Consider the following 20,915-nt stretch of genomic DNA (forward strand, 5'->3'; position numbering starts at 1 on the left):
GTGCTAATCACCTGATCACTCTGCTGTGGGGCCTGTAATTTTAATCTTAAGCAAATCTAAATTGTTATTTTTTAATTTGACATGTGAGCAAATACCATATTGTTCAACTTTGCAGGAGTTATCCAGTCACTGCAACATGAAATAATTTCGAATCATTTGACATTTAAGTGATGCTACTGTTTATGACCACAGCTTTTTCTTCAGTCTACAAAAATGATCCTGTATGTTCTAAACTTTAATGAGTAGCCCAACACTTCCTCAGTGTATATGCCATTTATATACGATAGGATCAACATGTTATTGAAAGGGAAACAGGTGAGGGTTTATTTCAGCATGTGCAAACATCAATAAAACTGCCATTAACATGTGAACTGTTGCACCATTAATGTCCAAACCAGTCGGTGAGAACCAAAAACAAAGTAACTAGATCTCTGTGCAAAACAAACCATTTGCCCGAGTGTTGCTCTCTTAACAGGACACAGAGTCAATTTCCAAGGTCACAGCAAGGTTCTGCTTATGTCGCAAAAACTGTTTGCTCCAGAGGAAATGTCAGCGAGCATGTGTGGTTATCTGTGTGACTCACTCAAGATTCACAGTCCACTTGACTACATTCTTGAACAAGGTGTGTGCTTACAGTATGTATATTTGAACTGAGCACGGTGTTATTCTTCCACTGACCCAGAGTCCCCAGCTGGCAGCTTCCCAGAACCGTTTTAGGAGAGAAAGTTTGTGGACAACCTCTCCCCAAGTCCATTAAAAGAACAGGCCACACTTTATTTACTCTGTGCTGTTACTGGTGGCCCTTTCATGAGGAAGTGGAAAATCTTTTTGCTGACCAGCAAACATGTAGCCACATAGTGGGGATGCTACTTTTCATTTTTTTCCTGTGTAAACTTCTAACCCCTTATGACACAGACTGTAATTTTTTGTGTCTGAATGCCACACTATGCAGACATACCTTAATCCGTGCAAGACGATGGACTTCAAACTGTTAGGAAATCCTTTTACACCCCCACGGCAATATGCATTACACAGAATCACAGCTGCCTCTCTGAACACACTACTGCTATTCAACACCGCACAAAAAGAGGGGCGTGTAGTCACAAGGTATCAAAGTTGCAGGGTCAGGAGTGTGGATAGAAGGGGACAGAGACGCTGTATGTGCAGGCAAGGAGGGAGCTTGACTTGCCTTGGCTAACCTGATTGTTGTGTCCAGTCATGCTCTGTAATCTAATACAGGCGCACAGAGAAACAATGCATGAGGTTTAGTCTTTCTCGCAAACACCAGCTCAGTCCATGTAACCATGCAGTGAACCCTGGATCATGCCAAGAATACCAGGACCAAGCAACGTTAGCGACATAATGAACTGAAGCAGAAACAAACAATAACAGTCATCTGTTGTCTTCCCAGTCATCCAGAACCTTAGACTTGGAATTTTAAGGGCCGTTTTCATCTTACTGCTTATTTCAACAATCTGTGACTATATAGCACATCTCAAGTCGTTTATTCTGTTATTTGTGGTATGAGGGCGGGGCAGAATATTGCTATTTGTGTGTCCAAAGTATCACCTGATGATACAATAAAAAAGCTGTCCCAGTCCTGATAAGGTGGATGCAGGAATGTTGTGAGGCAGCTTCACGTGTGCTTATTCATTCCATAAAAAGGTGGCTGACTCAAATAAACAGAGCAAACTTTTAGTGTGAGGCATGCAAGAAATGTGTGCTGTCATCTGACCTGCATATGATTAAGATAGCTTTCGTAGTTGAATTAAAGAGAGTCGAGTTGTTGTGGCTGTGTGAAATAGCAAAATTCTAAAGACCGTTCCTCCTACGAGCACAGAGCAAAACACCCACATCCGTCTGACCTGTGGTCGTGGCTTCATTTACTCAGCTGTCCGGCCAGCTGCTCTAACAGTTCAGAGCATTTGGGCCCTCAGCATTATGCTCTATTCAAGACAGCTGGATGACTGATGCTACACACACTATTATAAAGTTAGATTTCATTAGTATACATGAAATGACATGACTTATTAAATGTAGAAGCCTTCAGGTTTGTACATAGATGTAGGCTTAGCACTGCCATCTAGTGGTTGTTCTGGTGAAGTTCCAACAAAAGCAGAGAACAAAAGTGAATATGTTGAGAATGAGCTTTATTAAAATTGTAAAACTACTTAAAAATCATTTACATCAGCTCTGTTTGAGATGAATTATACTTAATTCACATACTTTTTAAAGTAGATTAAGGTCATAAATTATACCCAATGAAGGCACTGCAAGAACAATATTTCATTTAAAATTAGCCACCCACTTCCTAATAGGTTGTGTAATAATATAAACAGTCCTGTAAAACACTTCATTTCCATTCTAATTTGTTGCTAAAAATGGCCCACAAGCTGTCTGAAGAGAGACGAAAACAAGCTGCAAGGAGCCGAGGGGGGTGTCATCCAGCTGTAGCATCAGAGCCTGCACACAGAACCTCACGTTTCCCACGAAAGGTCGTCTTGTTTGAGGCTGTTTCTCAACTTCTGCGTCTCTCTGAGAAGCTGCAGGTTGTTCTGAGTCGTCATTCCTTTCTTTTCTTTCTGTTTAGCCTTAACAGGTGAAGGAATGGGTGGCTTGATCCCACTCACTTTCTTGGCTGTGTGTTCTTTGGCACATGACTGGCTCTGGGCCATTTTCTGGACCTGTGGAGGAGCAGAAGACAGAAACCATCAGCAATACATTTGCATATTCAGATATGCAAATATATTGCAGGTCCTTTACAGACATGTTAGAGAACAAATTACTTTGTTTCAGATAATTATGTGTCCATCAAAAGTACAGTTACCTGGTTTATAAAATCTTATAATCATATCTTGTCTTCATATAAAAATCCATGATTTATATTAACATATAACATTTAATAGTTCATATATATAATTTTATATATCTACAGTTAAACTACTGGAGACAAGTCCACTCTTTCTTTGTGCAAAACAGGCCTCAGGTTTCATCATTATAGTTGCCTACTGGTTCAAAATGGGTTTCTAAACAAGTTATGATGTAACAAATCATGGTTGCAGGTGCACCTCAGATTTAAGATGAGCTTGGAGCAACTTTCAGCAAAAAGTATTTGAACAAAGTCCTACTCTGAATATACGTCATTCAGTAGAGTCAAATTCAAACATCCGGTTCATCCAGAAGCAACATTGAAAAAATTAATTTCTGAGAAGAGGTGGGACTTTAAATTTCTGTTCAGCACTTTTACACATCCATAAAGTTCCTTTATGAGATAGAAAATGTCTTCTTTGACATATTTACCTCCAAACCTCTTGGTTCTACTGATTTAGAGTTCACATACCATCTGCTGGTGTTTGCGGAGCTTCGTGATCTGAGCTCCCTTCTCCTCCATCCTGGTGAGCAGCCTCTCCAGCTCTCTCTGCAAATCCCGCTTTTGCTCCTGATGTTGGACTGCATCTATCTGACACATCAACTCCTGATGTTCACTGACAAATAGAGCACAAAGATTAGTAATGGCTTGAAGAAAATCTAGAATGAACAATAATAAAGAAAAAACAAACAACTCACAAGCTCATCTGTCCCAGCTCATCCTGCAGACCCAACAGTAGGTCAGACAGCGAGCTCAGCAGCTGATCCGGAGGCAGGCGGTCAGGCTTATGGAGGGCAGTGGAAGACGGAGGAAAGTCCTTTTGGAGGCTTTTCTTGGCTCCACAACCGGTCCTGTGCAGAGCGCTCACTCGCTCACACAGCTGGGGCTGGTGGTGCTTCATCATGTGAAGGATAGTCTGCACGTTGGCGTGGACTGAATGGCTTGGGCTTGTCGACTACGACAGGTAGGGAGAAACAAATTCAGTCCAAAGGAATCAAGTTGAGGGATCAGTTAATTTTAGAATCATTTTTAAGAGTCAGTTTAGAAATCAGAATTGACTTACTGTGCCGGCGACAAAGGGCATTTTTTGGCGCCTTGGACTGCTTAATGCTACTTCAGTCTGTTTAGTGGTTTTGAGACACAAGACAACTATTGTCACTGCTACGTCCAAATATTGTTCTCATTAACTAAAAAAATGGCTTTATCAGTAAAAATAGTACCTTAACAGTCTTTTTTGTCTTCTTCTTTGCCTTTTTTTCTTCAGTAGTTGGCACAGACAATCGAAGGTTTACGTCTAATTCCCTCTGCAGCTGCAGTCATCAGAATTAAGGCAAGTTTAAAATCTCAACAAAAAAAGCATTTCACTACCATTAGCATATTTATGTACATTTGAATACAGTGCATTTATCTTCCACTTATCATACTTTAGAATAAAATGGAGTGCTACATAATTGCAATGTCCCCAGTTCACTACCGGTGTTGTATGTCATACCCTCTTTCTCTCCCCATTTTCTGTCCTGTAAAGGTAAAATGCCCCCAAAATGTTATTTACTAAGAACAATTATTTGGCTATTTATTAATATTCCTTGTTACTTATTGTTGAATATGCGCAAGCTATGGAATGGGGAATAAAAATGCGCGAGTCTCATGTAATAGTTAACAAAAGTGATCCAACGCTCCTGTGAAAGAGCGCAGTGACCCTGACTGACCTCATCTGCCTTGTCCTGAACAAGTTTACTATCATGCTCTTCTTTTAGTAGCTTCTGCTCCAGAATGGCAAGCTTCATCTGAAAGTTTAGAACAGAAAATTCCCACTGAAATAATGATCTTATAGCTCAGCTAGTGATGATTAGTATTTAGGCTACTCATTTAGGGATAAGCAGGCATTTTCATTGGATAGTCTGCAGCATTGGAAAACCGTGAGTCACCTCTGCCAGAGTCTGGGTTCTGCTCAATTTAAGACACTCTGATTCAAGTTTCTCCAGCTTCTCCCGTTGAGTTTGGTTGTTTGAGTTGCTTGGGTGCTGGCTCTGCAGTGAAGTCTAGTGGGGAGTAGGGGGGAAAGGGGGGTAATTTGGTTGTTTAGTAACATGCACTTGTGCCACGTATAGCCTGAAATGCCAGGAACTAATAAAAGCTAGATCACCAGAATGCATAGAGAAAAAAATCACTTGTTAACCTTTTGTGAAGCAGTTTTATCCTTCTACCTGATTTTCAATCAGAGCACTCCTCTCCTTTTTGGCATTTTCAACCATTTTCCTCATGTAGTCCAGCTGCTTCTCAAGGACCTTACAGCGGGCCTCAGCAGACTGCAGTTTTGCATCCATACCTGTTATCATAACCACATATGACTTTGTTTAATAAGACATGTTAAGAGCCCAGTGAAGCACAGTGGCCTCTCTCTTTATACTCTTTATAACTTACCTTTCCTGGCAGAGTTATCTGTCTCAGACAGGCTGGCTGATGTTTGACTGCACAACGCTGCGGCCTGCTGATGCTTCTGAGCTTCATGGGAGAACTGGCGGTAGCTCTTCTCTGCTTCCTTCCTTTCCAGCTCCAACCGCCTGATTTTCTCCTGGAGGGTCTTTAGTGCATCAACAACAGCTGTAGATGAGTAAATAGCAACAGAAATCATAACGGATTATTGTAAAATAACAATAATAACATTAATAAATCTTTCAAAACTGGTTACGAGGTGCTTTACAAAAAAAGAAGAAACATCTACCAAAAACAAAGCGACAGTTAAACATAAAAAAAAATATGAAACATTTATTAAATGCCTGTCTGTATAAGTGACTGAGCTGTTCTGACTGCAAGGGGGAGCTTGTTTCACAGCATTGGGGCTAAAATACTAGAAGCATGATCCCCCTTTGTTTTAAGCCTGAACCGTGCCACTCTTAGCATCGTCTGATTCTCTGATCTGAGAGGTCTCTGTAGTGACAGAATCTTAAATTGAATTCTATAATGAGTGGGGAGCTGATGTAATTTGACCAGGACTGGAGTTATGTGTTCTCTGTATTGAATATTTGTGAGTGGTCTCGCTGCTGCCTTTTGCACTAACTGTAGATGGGTGACTGCTGCATTGTTAAGGCAAGTAAGTAGTGAGCTGCAGTTGACTAGGTGGGAGAAAATAAGGGTGTGGATTAGTTGCCTAACTATGTTTTTGAGGAGCACTGGTTTAACAGTATTTTAGATTTGTACGTAGCTCGACTAAGAGTCTTAATGTGCAGATTGAAGTTGAGGTATTGATCAAAAGCAACTCTCAAGTTTCTAGTCGAGTGCTTCGGATTGATTGTTGGTGGGGCCAAGGACTGAGCCCTGTGGGATACCATATGACATGAGAGAAATTGAGGAAGTAAGATTGTCAGCAGCAACCTTGAATACTCAGAATTAAGAACAGTTCAGATCAAGAAGGTTGGACTGACAAAACACTGCGTAAGACAAGATTAGGGTAATGCCTGTGCCATACCTTTGCTGTCAATATTCCGCTTGGTCTGTGGCACTTGACTACTGGCCATCTGTGGGTCCACGCTGACAGACGACTTTTCAGGGAGCTCCAGCTGTCTTGATACAGGCAGTAGCCTGTCTGGAGGCTGGTAGTAACTCCCAATGTAACTGTTTTTGGATGGTGAGTCTAAAATCTACAGACATTAAGAGAAGGAAATTACTTTAATTCAATTCAATTCAATTCAATTTTATTTATATAGCACCAATTACAGTCAAATTGTCTCGAGACGCTTTACAGAACCCATATGCCTGACCCCCAGAGCAAGCCAAAAGACGACAGTGGCAAGGAAAATACCCTTTTAACAGGGGAAAAAACCTCGAGCAGAACCCGGCTCTAATGTGGGGGGACCCATCTGCCTGCTGGCCGGGCGGGTTGAGAAGGACAGAACTTTACAAACTATTAAAAGGTTGAACAAATATAATATTTTTTTATCATCAATAGACTGTTTTGTGTATAACATTGTAGAAAATATGCTTACTTTACGTAAGAGGGTTTTGTTTTTTTTTTAAATTTGACTAACAGCTAACGTGGAGTATTTTCTGCCTTAATTTTACTAACAAATTTGAAAAGAAAATGAGCAGAGTCTATTACAAACTACACAATGAGTACAACAAAGTGAGTCAATCTCTAGAGCAACTGAGTAGAGGAAGTCCGGTGTTTTGATAAATACATTTCTCAATCTACATAATGAGTATCAGCCTGTGGGAAGGAAGCTAATACGTGATTCTCTGTTCTCATCAGCTCTTGATTTAAGACACATTACGTATGACCAAGTGTTTCAAGGTCTCCAATCTGCGTATCTTATGATCAGGTACAGTTCTTTCCAAGTGGATGGGCATGGAGTCTCTGTAAGTTGTAGCATTTCACCCTAATGAAACTCTTTGTCAATCATCTGATTAAGTGCTATCACACACAAAACTTTCCATACACTTAAGTTGTTGAATTGAAAGGCTATCTTTATTATGACAGTCTTGAGTTTCCAGTGACTCCTACAAACTCGTAATTTTCTCTAATGGAAACATTGAAACACGTCACAAAAAACAATCATGGATTTTGGTTCTTTCATAGATTTATTAGAAAACGTTAAAATCTGCTCGGTCAAAAATATACATATAGCAATTGCTCACTTTAAGACTGCCATGATATTCATAGTCAAGTGTATATAAATTTTTGTTGACGACTGTGTGTTTTGATGATTACATACTTATAGTCTTCTACACACTATAATCAAACGTATTCAAAAACAACATATCCTTACATGTCTGGAGTTGACACCAAGTTGGTATTTTCCTGAATAAAAATTTAACATGACGCAAACAAGCCTGCCCCTGTGCCCCTAAAACTCTGAAATAACGACAAATAGAGCTTTGATAACTGGTTATGTTAGCATAAAGCAGCGGTAACTTTGCAAGTGTCAGTTCGTATGTTAGCTAAACAATGCAAAGCTAACGAGTTAGCCACATTCTGAGCTAACGGCAGGTTGACGGACGTTACCTGGTCGACGTGAGTCTCCATTCTGAGACATAAAGGAAGGTAACTGTTTATTTGGTTATATTTAGCGCTCTTACACTGCTAATGTAAGCTGTTAATGACACTGTGTGGCAAATTAACTGACTAGGCGACTCAGTTGTGCTGCCGCCGTTAGTAGAGGCGGTCCGGACTTTTTAAATTTCCCTCCTCTTTGCAGCCCTCCTCACTGTGGTTCCGCCTGAGACTTCAAGGTAATTTAAGATACGCACCTAAATCTGATAAAGGTTTTGTCACAGAGATACAGTTTGTTTGTTGAACATAATGTAAGTAAAACATACATAAAATTATAGTAATAATAATAATTAAACTAATTGTGCTTCCCTCTAAAATAAATTAGAGGCCTACCCAATTCACATTGGAGAAAATATTTTAGTGAGATAACATACAAACAATAAAATATTAAACATGTACAATATTTAGATTAGATGTTTAAAAGTATTTGATCTACACATATGTGTTGACACACCGATTACCCCTCAGGGATTTTAAAGAAAATAAACTGTGGCTCTGTACTGGCTATGATTGTTGACCATTTATAGTAACTTGGCCATCAAATACACTGCAAATTTTGTTTTATCACCTAATTAAGGCCTATGTGTTGTAAGACCTGTTTCCTTTTAGCCAAACACATTGAGGACATGACCTCGGTAACACTCGGATGAAGACACACAAGTGGTGAAACGTTTGTCTATTTGCACAATTAAGGGAATAAATTAAAAAGTGTGCTCGGAATCCATTTTGTCCTAAATTTTCTGTCCTCGAGCTGAGGAGCACCTGTTTCAGCTGCATTTTTCTGGAAGATGTGCAATGAACTTTGCTTTTACCAGATGATTCAGTTTCCTCAGTATTACCAATACCCTTGATTAAACTATACATAAATTAAGACAGAACCCCCTTCAAGATTGTACTAAAGCCTAGTTTACTCCGGGAAAATTATCACCTTGTCATCCTCAGAATGGGAAGCTAGAATAGATCATGTTGTGTGGAAATGTGTGCGGCTTACTGTACATTTTAGAGGCAATTTCTCTGTTTAGTGTTGTTTTTCTGATCAGTTATACTATTATATGTTAGTACAACATCTTTTTGTGGTAAATCCATCAATCACACTGTCAACATTTGCACAGATGTATGCAAATAATGTCCTGCAGCAATAGGAAACATATCTTGTGCAGGCTACTGTTACATTTTGTTGTCTCACTTGTATCAAACACTTATACTCAGAACAGCCTTGCAACTGCACGTCAGAATTCCATGTTAACTTTAATTTAATTTCTCATACTGACATTGATGTGTTTTTCTCATATCAAATGCATGAGGCGTTTCAGTGTGCAGCCTGGGAGATAGATGCAGATGAAGTTAAACACAATGTAGAAAACAAATGTAAATTTAAAAAAAAAAAAAAAAAAAAAAAAAAAAAAAAATATATATATATATATATATATCTATATATATATATCTATATATATATATCTATATATCTATATCTATATATATATATATATACATATATACATATATACATATATACATATATACATATATACATATATACATATATATATATATATATATATATATATATATATATATATATATATATATATATATATATATATATATATATATATATATATATATATATATATATATATATATATATATCCACCTTTCTGTCTTCTGTGTCTGTTTTTCTGCCTGTCTGTTATTTCTGATAAACAAGAGAAGGAGGGGGGGGGGCTGCTGCCGACGAAATGTCTGATGGGAGATGAAGTTGTGAAGCCCGAAACTCCAAAACAAACACAGTGCCAAAAACAATACAACTCCCATAAGCCCTTCCGCCTGGCCTGTTAACGTCCTATTAACCAATCACCTGTGAGAATCTTCACGGCCCCGCCCTAGAATGTCACCTCCCTGCACTCATTGGTCAATCCCACGTGCCGATCAAACGTTTACCTCGAGTTGCTGCCCTCGTCGTCCCCAGCCTGGGACTAACGTTACTGGTCAGCGCTGAGACGAGGCGTCCGGTAGCAGGAGACCTGCACCAAAGAATGTGGATAAAGTGAGTATTTTAGAATGACACGTCCTCTTTTTGGGCCGCAGTGAAAGGTTTGTGTTTGTTGTTTTCGCCGCGGCTCGGTTATACTTTGCTGGTGTCTTTGTTAACGGGCAGCTTGAAAGCCTTGACACGAAAGGCAGAGACAAGCAGCGAGAGATTGAATGGACTTCACTGACAAGCTGTGTGCCTTTTTTTCCAGGATATGTCGAGGTAACGTAGAAAGAAAGAAAAAAACCCTCAGAAACCATAACCAAACGTTTTGTTTTTTATCTGCAAATGCACTTTATTGAGTAGGTTGATTAGAATATGTATTTAAATCATGCATGTATTAGTGGAAGAAGACAAAATGTCATTATGGTAAAAGGTTGATAAAGGTTTCCATTTTACATTCAGTTAAAAAATGTGCAGTTTTGGTGAAAAACATGCATTTTTCAAGATATGTACAGAAAAGATGCGATCAAATACAAAATGTGATGACATATTTAATATACAGAACTGTTTTTGCACCATTTTTTGCATGTCAACTGGTCAATGCACAAAATTTTTTTGTGTTTTTTTTTATTCTTTTACTCATGATGTGTCATAAATCAGATAGTGCTGTAGGTTCGACATTGCTTTAGATTAGAGTTATTAAAACGGAGCTCTGAATCAGAGTTAAAGTTGTGCATTTTTAATTGATTTTACTTTACTGGGATTTGGTTGGAAAAAAAAAACAATACTCATAATTGCAAATATGCTGAATATTTGCTCAGATAATCACCCAGGCTGACAATCAGGAGATTAATGTACTTTTTTTTGGTTAAATGTTTCATACTAATTGCTATTCTGTTGCGCACTGCTGTTGACTTCAAGCTTAAACTCCTACAGATTGTAGACTGTTGCTCCTGCTGATCACTTCGGACCTGACTTACACGCATTTATACATGTATACACACACTTTCCTACACCTCATGCACATTTTTTTCACTCACATGTATATGCTTCCATGCTTCTTACTTGTTGACCTGTTTACTTTTGTTCTATTTTATGTTTATATGTCTATTTGTATGTCTTTTACATGTGTTTGTTCCTTCCAGGTCATGCTTGCAAGAGAGAACTGGTTCTTAAACATGTTTATCTGGTAAAATAGAGGTGAAATAAAAAAAGACTTATACTCTACACTTTATATTTACTGCTATTGGTTTATTTCATGTTGTATCTTATCTGTGTCTAAATTAGAGCCATATGCTCTGATACTAATGTGTCTGTGAGGCTAATATTGGCTAATAGTATCATCCTGCCCACCACTTTCCAATGGCACAGTCTGATATCATCTGGTAAAAGTCACGTAAACTTGTTTCTTGTGTTATTTGTCCGCAGCCTGTTGTAAGACAGCACAAACTTTAGTCCTACGTAAAGCAATGGAGGTGCAGGACCAGGAGTCTCTGGGGAGATGGGACGGGCTGGGTAGCCGCGATGTCAGCTCCAGAACCGAGGCAATGGAGAACATCTGCCAGGACGTCATGAGGAAAGTGGAGGCCATTGGGCCCATGCCAGCGTTGGCCCCCTCTCCCCCGGCTTCAGGAAGTCCCCCCAACAGCGACCTGAACGACATCCTGGCTCATCTTCTCATGCTGTCCAAACGGTGTCCTTTTGAAGATGTCAAGGAGCAATGCATTCGACTTCTCCAAGCTGTCCAGGTAGCAGATTCATATGATGTTTAATAACACCCCGGTGAGGGTTTTGTAATGTGTTCCGTCAAGCTGTACCGGTCGGTGATATGTCCTCCAGTGTTGGTTGCATTGTTCTACTGCCATCTGCCATCTTCCTCTCTTCACCACCTCATAAGCATTGCAAACATTGTGGTTCAGTCAGGAGCTTACCAAGACTTACGCATGTTTGGTCAAGTGACTTACAGTCAATAGTATGGTGAAATACGACAAACTCATTAACACTTAGACCCTGCAGAGCCAGGAATTTACCATCAACCCCCTTCTGCAATTAATTACACCATGGAGTCTAATCAAATTTTAATTGTCTGAAATACTACAAAATATTGCCTTCTCCATGAAGGCCAGAGACAACTGGAATTGCTGTCAAGTCAGGCATATTAAAGGTGAAATAAAAGACAATAATAGTGCTACTTTCAAGGGACACATATCTCATTATTTTAACATTTCATTTATAAATTCACTATACATGTCTTGGTAAATGTATGTACACAGTCTCTCAAAACAGTTTACTTTAGCATGATTGTCTTAGTATATGTCATGTACTTCAGTATATAAATAACAGACAGTGTATGGAGATACTAGCCAGTCTGTTTGGTGACAGTAGAATAACATGAGCTATCTTTCATGCTTTCTGACAGCAGATATTTTCAACTTTATTCTGCATTTCATTGGATTTCCCGTCTAAACACTCATTAATGTTCATATGTCAGAACATTTTTGAACATGGCTTGTGATTTAAAGACTAAACCCACCATCATGTCAATTATGCTTGTGATGAAGGCATTATTTACCATGCAGATACATCTTAGTGTAATATTTTTGCTGCAGATGTTCAAACTTAAAGAAATTATGTTACTTAGTAGGTGTGCGGTTTTAGACACAGGGGTGCCACTTACAAGCATGAGATGAAAATGAGCATATGTCACCTTTAAGGAAGTTTTGGTATGAAAAACCTGCAAATATTTATAAAACTGTAGTCAATGGCACTTGAATTGAAAAAGATGACAAAGATCTCTGAAATTTCATTTGGATAAGATTTTTTGAAAGATTCCAGATAAATAGTAGTTTTTAATCCCTTTTCTATGCTTTTAATGTCTTTTCTCCACTAAAGACGAATGGCACTTCATCATTGCTTTGCAATATATTTTGTGAATGGGTGATAGCAAGCTAGGAACAATTTGACCAGTTAGTTATGTAAATGCCATTTATTGATTATTATTTATTGATTAAAGTACAGCAATGGACTCTTTCTAAAAAACTGAAGTTTCATTTGCTTTATTATTCACTTTTCAGTTTACTTTTCACAAGTGCACAGTGAGTTTTGCTAGTAAAACCACTGACTGCACATATGTGGGTGTTCTCAGAGAGCTAAGGTTTATTTACTGAAAATACAAAACCATCGGCAAAATTACACCAACATGACGCCCTACATTGCCATCCTTTTTCACTACACCCAATACAGTCTGTCATTGCATTTGATAATCTAATTATGTTATGCTCAATGCTGTTGTTGTCGCAGATTTGAGATGTAGCAGGTGTACTCGCCCACAAGTTAGTTACTAATGAATGGAGCTATAATATTACAGCAATGGTGGCTGACAGAATTGCTGTTTCAACCATCTGCTGACTGCAATATATATCATCAGTGCCAGCACTGTCAGTATGCCATGTAGTTTTTTGCCGATATTAATGTTTTATTGTGGAATCATGTCACTATTTTCACAGTATGAATCTCAATTTGAAGTCCTGAGTTTAGATTGTTCATAGAATTCTAAAAAAAAAAAAAAAAAAAAAAAAAGGAGTGAGGGTAGGACTGCAAATACATGTATATTTATGGTTCTGTTTTTTGTAGCTGCTAAAGCATTTTGGATGTATCTTATTTTGTCAGCTAAAGGTGTTATGATTAACTGCTAAAGAACTAAATATTGGATTTATCCTGGCTTTAGCGTGGCATTAGCTGCGGCCTGCTCCACTTAATTAGTCCTCTAATAACAAACATAAATGAAGCCCAGCAACTTTTTATGGCCTGACATGTTGTTATTCTGAGGAAATAAACTGTTTGGACGTGGCATTAATTCCTGTTTGTGCGGAAGTGTTTTTGGAAGATGGAGGAGAGGGGCAGAGAGAGATGAGAGAGGGAGAAAGCTGCTTTGCGGGTTTAGCAGTGCACCACAGTACACACCGTCTGGTATTTTTGAATTATGCTAAGCTGCATTTGCACAGGGCTTGCCAAAGGCTACATTTATGAGCCCAATGTGGTAGCTCATGTCGTTCTGGTCCCACGGTTGAAGACCCCCCCCCCCACCAACAACACACACACACACACACACACACACACACACACACACACACACACACACACACACACACACACACACACACACACACACACACACACACACACACACACACACACACCTTTCTCACGTTGTCAGGGATGGCGGGGGTAAAGGGAGGGGGTCTCCGGCTCAGACAGACCTCTAATTCCAGCAGATCCTCCGATTAAAGACAAAATCTTTGAAAGCACAGACACAGTCTTTTCCTCATGTCCTCTAGAAGAGGAAGACCTCCTGCTTGGTGAGAATAATGTACCACAATACCCTCATGGCTCACAAAACTTTGCCTCGGAGCAATTTTGTGCTAGTTTGCTGGCCCAGTGTGCGTATCCATTCTGTGCTTTTTTTTTAATGAACTGTGAAAGCAATTCCAGTGATATTTATAAAAAGGAGGAAATATGCTCCAGGCTGTGGGTGTGGCATGGATAGTATCCCAATCCAGGCTCTGATGTACGTGGTTAAAAATATAAAGATGATACTTGTGCATTAAGAACATTGATTCATGTTGACATACCTGTTGGGAAAATAAGCTTATTCACCTTCTTGCTAATGGTTGCTGATAGACACCACTCATATCTGTAGCAGCCTATAAACAAATGCAAAGCTCACCATTTAACATGATTGCTGATACAAAGTGTAAATCTTGATTCATTAGAGTTTGTTGAGCTATTTCTTAGTTTGGTGCAGGAATTTTCTTCTTTTTTCTGACCTGTATGACAAAACAGAGATTCAGTTACATCTTGCACCTTCCTTTGGTTTTCATAGTTGCTTCACTTGCCTTTTTCATGCAATTTGTGTCCTTGTTTGTTCTTCAAGGCCCCCTGTGAATATGCAGGACAACTGGAATCACAGTTAGAGGATGGATTTGTGGGCTTGAACATCTGAGATGTTATGTTGTCTTAGTATTACTGAGCCCCAGGGGTCAGGGGTTATGGGGTCACGTGCAAAAATAGGGCTCCATGTGCGCGGGGAGGGGTCTGGTTCTCATAAGACATGCTTGTGTAGGGGTCAGCTGGAGTAACAAGGGGTCAAAGTCGCTTACCCATGCAATCCTGAGAGTGTGGTCAACACAAGCAGATGCCGTCCGCAGAGGGTCGTCCCGGGGCTTATGAAGGAGACTGACCTTGCTGAGCTGTATTGATTCCATGTATATAGAACAATGGAGTAAAGATGGGCACAGACAAAATGTAGCACATCCAAACACACACATTCATGTGCACACAAATCAAGAGAAACAATAGTAAGTGTTTGTTCTGAGTCCATGAACGGGGTGGGCAGACCCCATCGGCCGACTCTCTCCCTCCGGTCGCCACGTTCCCTCGCTGGATGAAAGGAACCCAGTCTTGGGCGGCTGGACAGAGACAGAGAGGGGTTTCTTTGTGTTATGTAATTACAGCATTGTGTTAGCCCCTTTACCTCTACATGAATTAAGAGCTACTCTCGAAAGATCAACCTGTTCTTGTCATGTGGGCTGAGATTCCAGAGACTTTGTCCGTGTCTACAGCCTGCAGGACTGAGAAGGTGAAGTAAATCGGTAGATGAAGTCAAGAATGTACATTAAATACCAAATGGACTTAGTGTCTCTTTGAATTTGATTCGGTCGGGCTCTTAGTGCATGTGGTGAACTGGCAATGCAGTTCAGTCCATTTTAGGATTTTTAGAAGTGTTTCATTGGAAAATCGCATGATAAAATGTGTAGTAGTAGCAATTATAAGAATTCAGTCTCTTTATTAGTTTTGGAGCTTGTTCTAACACAAAGCCTTTCTTTTTTATTAATAATGCTCAGCATATTCATAGTTTGTCCCTCTTTGTACTGTTTGTACTTTCATGCTCCGCACATGCTTTTTGAAGACATTCCTGGCAAATTTCCAGAATTCAGAAAGATTATTTTGTTGATATGTTTAAAAATACAGCAAGATTTTTAATCAGATTCCAAACTTGTGACTTCCTAATACAAACACATTGACTGATTTCTTTCATTTGTAGGATGTGAACCAAAATTTAAAAAAAAAAAAAAAGACAAAAAAAACATGATTAGTAGATGTAGTTATCGATCATGTGTTTCCAATTAACTTACATTTTAATTTGTTTTAAAAACTTGTATTTTTCTGGCGTTGTCAGAAAGAGGGACCATCTTGTTTTGAAAGAGGAAATTCACTTACAACTTGGAAAATTGGTTGAAAATTATCCAAATCTTGCAGTTATTTGAGAGATCATTTTATTAGACATTTAAAAAAAAAAAAAACATTCATTTTGTTGGTAGAGCTTTAGTCCATCTACTGTATCTGTTTTCTCTGAGGAGGCAGCGGCAGTAGCTGTCCGAAATGTTTGCTGCTCCTTTATTTTTCTTTACACATACTTATTTAGCTAATTATGGACATTAACAATGACTGAGGAACCCCTGTAATAAACACATATGTGTGATTAATTAAGTGAAATGACTTCCTAGATCTGGCCTCCTCCTGGAATCACCTACAACACATGGACGCCCTGGCAGCGTCTCAGGCCCTTAGCAATGACATTAGATATTGATAATTTTCTGTTATGGTTTGATTTATTCACAGAAGTTGCATAAGGCTTTTATCATACAGTATATAAAGGACATGCACCGCTGTTGAACCCTTGTGTCATGATTGAAATATGCGTGATTAAACAACCACGTAGCTTAAGTACATGCACTTCCACTACCTGAGTTTGGTGTTGCATGGTAGCTTGTGCTTTCACTGAATTTGTAATTGATTGTGGGTTTGGTTTGGTCTCAGAAGACTTGTTGTCTGTGTAAGCATGTTTTAGTGGTGGCATGCCTCTGGTGAGGCTGTATCAACAAACCTGACTCGTCAACCTTGACAGACGGGAGTGTGGATAGAAACAATACGACTTTTTTCTAAGAAGGCACATTCAAAGTCCACTTGTAAACTGCAGAATTAGTTCAGAGTGCTGGAAATTCCTGTCCTGATGCGTTTTATGTGCGTCTGTGCAATAATGTGAGTGTGTATGTGTACCTATCTTTGTCCTGCTGAGTGTACAGTATGTGTGTGTGTGTGTGTGTCAGGGTGCATGCCTCCAGTCCTCTCTGGGCTACCTCTGCTTACTGTGTAAATAAAATGAGGACCCATACAGAGAGAGAGAGATCTGCTGGATTATGGGCAATCTCTTCTCGAACCAGGTCAGACAAATTGTTTGGTGAGGGGGAGAGAGAGCAGCAGTGGTAGCAGGCAGTGACCTTTGGCACAGTAACTATACAGTGAAACGCTCCATGGCTGTGGAGGACGTGATAGAGAAATAAAGCTGCGGATTTACAGCTGCCAGCCAGCTGGGCAAGAGTGGTAGGACGGAGCGGTGATAGGAGTGGGTGGGTGTGAGCGGTGACTGCCGATGTGTCTGTGGACAGTCTGTGGGATGTTCAATCTCACTAAGCTAGATGAAGCTTTGTGTTGGATCACGTTGTGTCCACGTAAGGCCTTTTTACTCTCCTTTTCATTTCTATTGTTGTCTGCGTTAGCGATGCCAATACTGAGATGATTGCTGCATGATGACGAAGCTCTTCCCTGATTCCTTGTAGCTCCCTTTCTGGTAGTCTTCCAAACAGTGGTACAAAGCATGCTACCACTGATTGCATATCGTTTTGGCGTCCTTTTGTGTAAATAAAAGGGATTTCTGTGCCACAAATGTCTGCGAATACAAATACTGAATTCAACTGTAGCTGTGTGACTTTCTCAATGTACATTAAGGGTTTAAAAGCAAATAATGGACCAATAAATAGGCTTCATACAGCTTGAATACTTCGACATCATTAAACAGAAGACAATAAAAGGGATTTCAGACAATTCATTGATGTTCTAACCAAACATCGTTCTTGCCACGGTATGAAAAGCCATTTCTAACATGGCAGGGAAGCACACAAGCTTCCACTTTGATCCTACAACATAGACAGGCCCCCACCTTCCAGCCAGTACAGCATGCTGCCGGCTGCAGACTCGGGAAGACTAGAAAGGAGGGGAGGGGACATGTGGGAAATGTGCAACTAGGTCACTGTCAATCCTGTTGTAAGCCTGAATAAATGATAAAAAAAGCACCATTTTCCTGTTTTGCTAAACAATAGTAGACGTGCAAAAATCTCAGACATGGTTTTATGTAGAAAGAATTCACTTTCATTAATTTGCCTTCTTTAAGCATCATCCGTCTCGACTGTACCGAGCGTTTCACTGAAACATGCAAAGGCTGTATTATCCTGTCACAGAGGGAGGGACAGGTTAGTGTTGGGTATGGGCTTCTAGCACAGCATAAGCAGTCGTCATGGTACCGGTGGCATGAGGTGCAATGATGGAGTGGGTTGGTTGGCACCGTTACTTGGGGGTGGGGGTGCTGGCTCGTCTGTGATTATTTCTGGCCGTGCTATTCAGGAATTGAGGGGGAGAAAGAGAGACGGCGGAGTGAGGTGGAAGAGTGGGAATGAAAGTGGAAAAGAGAATGTGGCAAAATCTGACGGCTGTTCACTGAAGGTCGAACGAGGGACGGAGAAAAAGCAAAATAGCGCAACGTTAGTTTTAGCGCTGGGAGAAAATAGGGGGGAAGGGGTGAAAGTGAAGTGAACAAACACAGTCTTTCTCTGTATTCAGTTTGCAACCTCCAATGGAAATCTACTAGCACCCCACAACTACAAAGAGCCTCACTCACCAGCGCCTGAGCTGAATATTTTCTGACAGAGTCCATAACTAGACCCAATGTCGATTAGCTTTCAGTGACCCAAACTCAATGACAATTTTCCTCATAATAAGTATCATTTTGCTTTATTTCCAAGAGCATTGTGTCAATTCACCAGTCTGCAGTTGTTTCACTGAATCAGGCAAACATTAAAGGGATCATCTACACCCCTTAAGACTGTGGAAGAAGGTTGGAGGGTGGATGCTGAGAGCAGCAAGGAGGTGGGCAACACAACTGTACACACAAGACACATGAATAAAAGAGATATCAACACAGCCTTCTGAATTTGCATTTGAAATAATCATACTCATGCACTGTTGCCATGCTTTCAGTCTCGGACAGGAGAATTGTTGCTCATCAGGAGATTTAAGATTAGGAATAAGATGATCTCATAGTGCTGTTGAATAAACAAGTCACTTGCTTTCTCTCTCTCTTATTGCCATAATGTAACAGATTTATAACTTACATATGGAATTTAAGTTCATCAGTTATTCATAAAGTCTTTTGCTGCTTTGTTAGCTCCTTTTTTTTGGTTTTCAAAACCCATCCCTCACAGGAATGTGTTCAGCTCTCCTTTCTGCTGGTTTAATGCTGCCAGTAGAAATCGAAACCTGCATAAAAATTAAGAATTTATTCTTGCTGTGAAAGACAGAATTATTAGGATTATTAAGCAGTTTAGCGACACCTATCCCAAAAAAGTTTCATCCACAGAGGCAGCACAGTAAGACTTGCCATATCATAAAAAGCATAATTTATAAGACACTGGGAATAATAGCTGAATTCCATTTAGATGATCCACTTCCCCGGCCTGGTGTTAAATATGTAAACTGATACTGAAATGGTTCACTGGGACACAAGCGTAGATGAGTTACCATCAGTGTTTTTAATTACACCTGTCCTGGCAACATGTCTGCTGTGAGAAAGGTATATTTAACCTGTAATCTGACATCATTCCCTTGTAGCGAGGGTCGTTTTTCTCTGAAGACATTGTGAAATGTCAAAGGAAAGGCTTGATGGCTGAATTCCAGTTAGCTGCTTTGGTTTCATGGTCATTTTATTTTATTGTGCGTGCTGGCTCACTGCCACACTGTAAGGGCTTACTGGATACTTGAATAGAAAGGAGCCATAGTTACAGTTACTAATAACATTTGCACTTGCTGCTGCGAAAAAGTCTTACCAACTTGGAGATTCATGACACTATGGCTGTGTGGATATGAATAAATAATCTGGGTTTGCACTTTTCTCTGTGCCCCAGTAATTTTATTTTATATTTATTTCCTACATTGATAAGTCAAATAATCGATTAGTTGCCAACTAATAAAAATAATCATCAACTACCTTGATAATCAAAATATTGATTTGAGTCACATTTAAAGAATAAAAGGTCTAAATTCTCTGATCCCAGCTTCCTAAATATGAATATTTTCAAGTTTCTTACCCCTTTCTCTGACAGTAAGCTAATTATCTTTGGGTTGTGAACAAAGTAAGATATTTGAGGATGCTATTTTGGACTTTGGGAAATACTGATCCACATTTTTCAGCATTCTCTGACATTTTGTAGACTCCACTACTAATCAATCAAATGAGTAAATAATTGATAGATTGATAATGATTGGTAGATTGATCTAAATAATAAGTCGCAAACAAGTATTGCATCTCATCTTTGAGTGTGGCTGTACTTTTCCCATCTGTTGTCATCATATACACCTTATCAGCTAATTCTGTGTGAGGATAAATTGAACATTAGGACCTGCTACGGTGCTTCCACAAATTTTTATGTACAGATAATTTGGTATGAACTGTCATGATTTATCTACGACTGATGCCAATTACTAGTAATGAAGGAGACAGTAATGGATGTTTGGAACTGATTATATGCTTCTATTTTACATGTGCGTTATTAAAAGAGAACTTTTCTTGATAACAGGCTGTTACTTGACGTGTAATCAGTCATGAAGCATTGTTGTTGGGACATTGTTCAGGACCACAGAGTGACTGTAGATAGAGAGAAGCAGCTGCATCAGAGCCAAAGTAGTGCATTTTTAAACTAAATTATTTTAATGTGAATTGCTTGGAAAAGAAAAACAGCAATACTGATAATTGGAACAATGCAAATATCACATCAAGGCTGATAATCTGTCAATCCCTACAGGTAAAATTATACTAAAAAGATGCTTGAATTGATCATCGATTGAAAATA

General features: G+C 39.4%; 2 protein-coding genes across 3 annotated transcripts in view; one reads left to right on the forward strand and one right to left on the reverse strand.

The window, feature by feature from the left end:
• Window positions 1-2,133: 2,133 nt before the first annotated feature.
• On the reverse strand, window positions 2,134-8,055 carry cep57l1 (centrosomal protein 57, like 1). Of its 2 annotated transcripts, XM_023290562.3 has the most exons (11): window positions 7,872-8,055; window positions 6,339-6,510; window positions 5,294-5,473; window positions 5,077-5,198; window positions 4,798-4,911; window positions 4,579-4,656; window positions 4,090-4,179; window positions 3,933-3,989; window positions 3,568-3,824; window positions 3,341-3,485; window positions 2,134-2,684 (listed from the first exon to the last, which is right to left on the reverse strand). In XM_023290562.3, exons 1-11 carry the CDS (start codon window positions 7,890-7,892, stop codon window positions 2,478-2,480), a joined length of 1,443 nt encoding a protein of 480 aa, XP_023146330.2. In that variant the 5' UTR covers window positions 7,893-8,055; the 3' UTR covers window positions 2,134-2,477. The 2 variants fall into 2 exon arrangements, with proteins under 2 accessions (XP_023146330.2, XP_054871638.1); XM_055015663.1 differs by lacking the exon at window positions 4,579-4,656.
• A 1,800-nt stretch (window positions 8,056-9,855) lies between these two features.
• sesn1 (sestrin 1) overlaps window positions 9,856-20,915 on the forward strand; it is a 60,942-nt gene continuing 49,882 nt past the window's right edge. The window contains exons 1-2 of the mRNA XM_035957388.2: window positions 9,856-9,966; window positions 11,323-11,642. Of these exons, the coding sequence (XP_035813281.2) occupies window positions 11,364-11,642 (279 nt within the window). The 5' untranslated portion in view covers window positions 9,856-9,966; window positions 11,323-11,363. The remainder of the gene's footprint in view (window positions 9,967-11,322; window positions 11,643-20,915) is intronic.

Source organism: Amphiprion ocellaris, chromosome 12, assembly GCF_022539595.1.
Source record: "Amphiprion ocellaris isolate individual 3 ecotype Okinawa chromosome 12, ASM2253959v1, whole genome shotgun sequence".
Classification (NCBI taxonomy): domain Eukaryota; kingdom Metazoa; phylum Chordata; class Actinopteri; family Pomacentridae; genus Amphiprion; species Amphiprion ocellaris.